This window comes from Oratosquilla oratoria, chromosome 20 (assembly GCF_046742065.1).
Source record: "Oratosquilla oratoria isolate Oo_2021 chromosome 20, ASM4674206v1, whole genome shotgun sequence".
Lineage (NCBI taxonomy): Eukaryota > Metazoa > Arthropoda > Malacostraca > Stomatopoda > Squillidae > Oratosquilla > Oratosquilla oratoria.
Genome location: NC_134796.1, coordinates 53,471,568 through 53,478,447, shown reverse-complemented (window position 1 = coordinate 53,478,447; position 6,880 = coordinate 53,471,568). Strand labels below are relative to the sequence as shown.

Here is a 6,880-nt window from a genome sequence, read left to right as displayed (position 1 = left end):
GGGAGGGATGATTCCAAGAGAGCAAAACGTTTTTATGCAAATAGCAATTGCTTCGAGTGTGGGCTCGACAAGTTTATTGAAAAAAAAAAAAAAAAAAAAAAAAACATGACTTCCGATAGGTGGAACGAAGGAATCACGTAGGGAAAATGTGTCTTCCAGGATATAGATTAAACAAATACAAGATAATAAAACTTGACCTTATGAGATGATAAGGCTGCGTTATATGCGACGGGAAGAATTTCTTAGGAGAGAGAATTAGATTAAGATTAAAAGACGAATCCAATCTTACAACAGAAAAGTGTAGTCGAGCACAGAACTAATAAGCAGTAACAAGAGCTTCATAGTGCATTTACTGGAAGTTCGAAGTGTTAAGGTGAAGATACTTGTGATCAAAGAAAGACTACATGTATATACATATATATGTACAATAGGGCATTTCCCCCTCATAAGAGGGGTGGCCTAATCAAAGCATTACATGTACATTCGTAGTTCCTCCCGCCTCAGGACCTTGTGGATGAAGGGTCATCCCTGGGTCCCGTCACACGGCTCGTCAGGTAAGGACAGTGTAGTTCTATGCAGGTTATATTCTAGGGACTTTTTTGGTTATATTCTAGGGACTTTTTGGGTTAGGAGAGATACTCCTACGGACCAGAGTCACACATAATGATAATAGTAAATAGAATAAATAAATGAATAGATGAAAAATGGACTTAACCGTGTATTGTACAAAATAGACGAAGGGCAAAGGAAAGATGGAAGACGAAAATAAGAAAGAGAATACGTGTAATGGATTCCAGGAATGGTAATGAAAAAAATTGTCCCTCAAGAAAAAGGATGATAATGGTACTGATAATCACGAAAAAAAGACCGGAAGTGCTAATGGATGGAATCGTTTTTTACATGTATTTTCGGCTGTCGCCAGACGATTTTATTCAGCTGAGGGAAATATCCCATTAAAGTAGAAATGTTTCGCCAGATGCTTTAGGCATTAGTTTCGTAAAAATTAATCCTCTGTTTATGATTTAGTGTAAGAAATTCGTTGTTATTTATAAGTTATTTTTCTTGCATCAGCCTTGAGTCCAGGCATTTTCCTCAATGCTTGTAAGTGTGGCTCGTTCCTTTGGAGTTGGATTGAGCATTTTTTCGATAAGAGTAAAGGCTTCCTCGGAGAGTGATTCCCATAGTCGCTCTTCTCGCATTTCAGAAGTCACCTTGAACATGACTGAGGAGGACCAAATCACGTAGTTCGAGTTTCCCTCGACGGCTCTTCCCCAAGGACATCGTGTAGTCAGGAGTTTGAACAAGATGATCCCGCAGGACCAGATATCGGCCTGGTCTCCCATGTAACGTCTCTTGAAGACTTCGGGAGCCATATAGCTCCTAGTACCGCATCTGCGGGTCAGGAACTGTCCTTCCACGAACTGACACGCGAGACCGAAGTCACCGATCTTTACAACGTCGGAACCCGACACAAGAAGATTTTCGGGCTTCAGGTCTCGGTGAGTGATGTGGAGCGAATGAAGGTATTTAACTCCTTCGATCAATTGTACGAAGTAAAAACGGACTTTGTCCTCGGAGAGTCCTTTGTCGCCCATTTTCTCATTCAAAGAACCACCAGGGGCATATTCAAGGAAGATGTACAAGTATTCTTCCTTGACATCTTCGCCCAGGAAGGTGATAATGTTATCGTGGTCCAGCTTCTTATGAATTTCGATCTCTTGTTGTTGCCTATCGATTTGAACGATCTTGATCGATTTCCTGGCACACACAAGACCCGAAGAAGCGTTTTCCACAAGCTGGACAGATCCGAAACTACCACTCCCAAGCAAACTGATCTCTTTCCATTTGCTTTGGGGATCAAAAACATCAGAAACTTTCATTTTCTTATTTCCGTTGCATGATTCCTCTTCTTCGGAATCGGAAATTTTTCTTTTCTTGATAGTCTCATCGACCTTGGTTGAGACTTCTTTTTGGTTGAAGTCACTGACGAAGGATCCTCCTGCGAGTTCGATGTCCTTGGGCGAGTCCCTCGAAGTGCCTTGTTCTTCCTTCGTGATCTCGGTGATGTCAAGCAAATCGCCGAAGTCGCTGGTTAACTCGTTGATTCTCATCTCGACAAAATCACAAGAGTAATTTGGCGGAGGCGATTTATACAGAACAATGTGTCAAAAAAACCTGGATATATGATAACACCCTCCACCCAAAAAGAGTCCCAAAATTTTTGAAAAAAAAGGGTTCAGACAATATTACTTCATTGCTCATGAAATAAACAAATAAATAATATGTAAACAAATAAACAAGCAAATAAATAAATAAATAAGTAGAGGTACAAATAAATAAATGAATGAATAATTAAATAAACAAACAAATGAATAAGTAATTAAACATATAAACAAATAAGTATATAATTCAATAAAGAAAGAAATACAGGAAAATCAATAAATAAACATCCTAATTAATTAATAAATGAATAAAGAAAGTGATAAGTGAATAAATAGGTAGATAAATCAACAATAGAATAATTATTTCTAAGAAAACAGATTTTAGTTACCTATGAATAAGTATAGAACAAATATAGACATGCCATCTGTAATGTCATTGGTTAATCCGGCTGAACTCAAACATTTGAAGAAAAATCATGCTTCTAATAAGTTTCTTGAGAAAAAAATATATATATATATATTTACATATATATGTATACATATGTATGTATATATATATGTGTATATATGTATGTATATATATGTATATATATATATTTATGTGTGTATATACAGTATATGTATATATATATATATAATATATATATAATGTATGTATATATATACATATATATATATGTATATACATATATATTTATATATACATGTATATATATACATATATATATATATATATATATATATATATATGTGTGTGTGTGTGTGTGTGTGTGTGTGTGTGTGTGTGTGTGTGTGTGTGTATTCTGTTCTATCTATATACCTAGAGCTCTTTCCCCTTTATAAGGCAAGCAGCCCGAGACATGTACCTATTCCCACCTATTCCACTTCCCTCCACCACCCTCTCCACCCTTCCCATCTCAGGTCCTCATGGATGACGGGTCATCCCTGCATCCGTTAACTCCCCTAAATCAAACACAATGTAGCAAAGACAGAGTACGTCCACAGCAAGGCCGCTTCACTTAATCGGCGAACCCACCACCTCTCCGTGCCCTCATGCACAAATAGAGAAGACGGGGAGAAATCCCTTCCGGCTAAGTCAAAATATCATTCGCACAAAAGTAGCCCTACGACCCAACCCCCATCCCTCATTTCCTTGCCTAACAGTATCATCCATACACAGTCGTTCTCCACTCACCACTGTATCCTATCATCTCCCTTCCTTGCCCAAAATATATATATATATATATATATATATATATATATATATATATATATGCAAGAGAAATCACATAAACTCGTGATTCTAGATATGCGGAAAACCACCAAGGTCATCAGTTTTTCTTTTTCCTTGTGGTTTTTCCCGCATATGTTTTATATATATGTGTATGTGTGTGTGTGTGTGTGTGTATATATATATATGATATATATATCTAGATATATATATATATATATATATTGTTATAGCCAACCTTGAATCAAACCACTTTCAAATCGCCCGCCTACTACTTACGGCTTCGAACATGACTCTTCGGTAGCATACGTTGTGACAACGTTCAATTTCGAACCTCGCCATGAAACTACTGGCCACGCCTTTCTCGGGTATAAAAAGAGCCTCCCCGGTTGTCCAACCCTACTCACACAACCCCCAGGCCTCACTGTATCGGTGCCTTGCAGTTCTGTTCGCAAGTATAGTATTAATTATTGTTGGCCTTGTATATCATTACTTTTGGGTGTTTTTTCTATGTATTGAACTTTTGTTATTTCTCTTGCATGTATTCATTTATGTTAAATGTTCCAGTGTACTTTGAGTCTATGTTCGTAGATGTTAATCAGTAAAACTTAATTTTTTTCTTTGTGTAAATATAATTTATTTAAGTTTCGTGCAGACTTCTATCGTACCTCCATCCTTACTTACATTCAGTCTCAAATATTGCTTTTTCTCGGAACGTGCGTTTAACTATCTAAATTATCTATACGTTCCACTTTATTATTGTGGGATTGCTTCCCAACTGGAACTCGACTTACTCCTAGACTCAAGTTCCACTCTTTACATTAACTCAGGCCAAACCAAGCAAGCATCCCATGAAAATATATATATATATATATATATATATATATATATATATATATACATATATGTATATGTATGTATATATATGTATATATGTATATATATATGTATATATATGATATATGTATATATGTATATATGTGTATATATGTATATATATGTACATATGTATATGTATATATATATATATATATGTGTGTATATATATGTATATATATATATATGTATATATATGTTGGTACATTATGACAAGTTGATGAAGGTGGAAAAAGAAGTCACGGGTCTAGTTCCGAGTTACTGAGTTTATTCCTGACCGGTTTCGCTCTATGCTTCTTCAGAGGAATGTGACTCTGGAGTGAAGCTGGCGGTATACATAGTCTGAGTAAGACCGCGTTCCCTCCTTGGAGGTGGGTTACGTTTGGTTGTACAATGGTTTTTAATACAATGAACAATAGTGATAAAAATACAATAAATTGTTGTGATGTTATTACAAAACAGCTCCGGTGTGTGTGGACTGTTGATCGAGGGTGTAACATTGTAAGTGAAGTGAGTGGTGTAGAAATGTGTGAATCCTAAAAAGTGTCATATGATAACTTATAGTATTAAATAATATAATAATATAAGGATAAATATCCAGATAAAATGGATGAAATAAAATGAAAATACAAATACAAATACAAATACAAATATAAATATAAATAAATAAAAATAAAAATAATAATAAATATAAATAAAAATATATGCTTATTTAAAGTGACATGACATCTCATCGCATATCATTGTGTGACAGAATGTTATCAAAAAATATACATACATATATAACAATGAATAGATAAATAAATGCCAAAGAAATATAGTAAAAATATGAAATGAATATAATAAATAATAAATAAAAATAAAAATAAAAATAATAATAATAATAATAATAATAATAATAATAAAAATAAAAATAATGAAAATACGAACTGACCGGCCTCAAGCCCTCAACCCAGGGAGCGCGGACGTTTGGGCACCGGATGGATTTTGTCGTTCTATGTGGGCGCTGTTCTGGGGCAGGTTCTTATGGCTGCGTATTGAGCTGTGAATTTTTCCCATTTAATATCCCCTACTTTTTGGTTGATGTTGGCATTGGTTGTTATATATAGGGCTTCAATCACCTTCCTTTGTCTTTTTGATAGACCTTTCTTTACTACCTCTGCCTGTTGCCTGTTGTTGTATTATTATCACTATTGTTCATTGTATTAAAAACCATTGTACAACCAAACGTAACCCACCTCCAAGGAGGGAACGCGGTCTTACTCAGACTATGTATACCGCCAGCTTCACTCCAGAGTCACATTCCTCTGAAGAAGCATAGAGCGAAACCGGTCAGGAATAAACTCAGTAACTCGGAACTAGACCCGTGACTTCTTTTTTCCACCTTCATGTATATATATGTTTATATATATGTATATGTATATATATATGTATATATATAATATATATATATATTTATGTATATATATATATGTATATAAAACTTAAACCCACTCTCGGAGAAAGATAAGCTGAGATACAGAGTAAACCGTATATTTCGACCACTAACTGTGGTATACGGTTTACTCTGTATCTCAGCTTATCTTTCTCCGAGAGTGGGTTTAAGTTTTATTTTATTCGTGTGTTACGACACCAACGTTACTTGATTTCATAAATGTATATATATATGTATATATATATATATATATATTTATATATATATATATATATATATATATATATATATATATGTATGTATATATATATACATATATTTGTATATATATATATATATATATATATGTATGTACATGTATGTATATATACATAATTATGTATATATATGTATATATACATATATATGTATATATATGTATACATAAATGTATATATATATGTATATACACATATGTATATATATGTATATATATACATATATGTATATATATATATATATAATGTAGATATATGTATATATATATATATATATGTACATATATGTATGTATGTATATGGATATATGAATATATATATATATATATATATATGTATATATATTTATATGTATGTATATATATATATTTATATGTATGTATATATATATATTTATATGTATGTATATATATATATATATGTATATATATATATTCATATATATATATATATATATATTTATATATATGTAAATATATATATATATGTATATATATGCATATATATGTAAATATATATATATATGTATGTTACAAAGGATTACAAAGGCGGAACATGCCGACAGGAGACCTTTTGATCCATATCTAGGTCGGATGCGAAAAAAAATTCATATTAATAACAGAATAATAAATAAAAACTATAATAATGTAAATAACAAATAAAATACATAAATAAATGCATAGGTATAGTTAAATAATAAACAAATAGGTAAATAGTAAATAATAATAAATTGACATATAACTAATAATAAATGAAAATCAGACAGACAAATGATAACAAAACAAAAACAAATAATATGAAATAAATTATAACCATTATAGCATCTTACTTAGGTGTTTATCTAAATTATTCTTAAAGCTTCGAACTGAACTACATTGCACTACCTGTGCAGGAAGTTTATTCCATTCATTAACTACAC

The 6,880-nt window shown here is 32.3% G+C and overlaps 1 protein-coding gene across 1 annotated transcript; it reads right to left on the bottom strand.

Annotated features, from left to right (window-relative positions):
* Positions 1-1,067: 1,067 nt before the first annotated feature.
* On the bottom strand, positions 1,068-2,111 carry LOC143036326 (serine/threonine-protein kinase chk-1-like). Its single transcript, XM_076203573.1, has one exon. The coding sequence runs from the start codon at positions 2,109-2,111 to the stop codon at positions 1,068-1,070; it is 1,044 nt and encodes a 347-aa protein (XP_076059688.1).
* Positions 2,112-6,880: the final 4,769 nt, after the last annotated feature.

Bases quoted from the DNA above. Each gene is read 5' to 3' on its own strand.
- LOC143036326 (XM_076203573.1), bottom strand. From the start codon at position 2,111: ATGAGAATCAACGAGTTAACCAGCGACTTCGGCGATTTGCTTGACATC.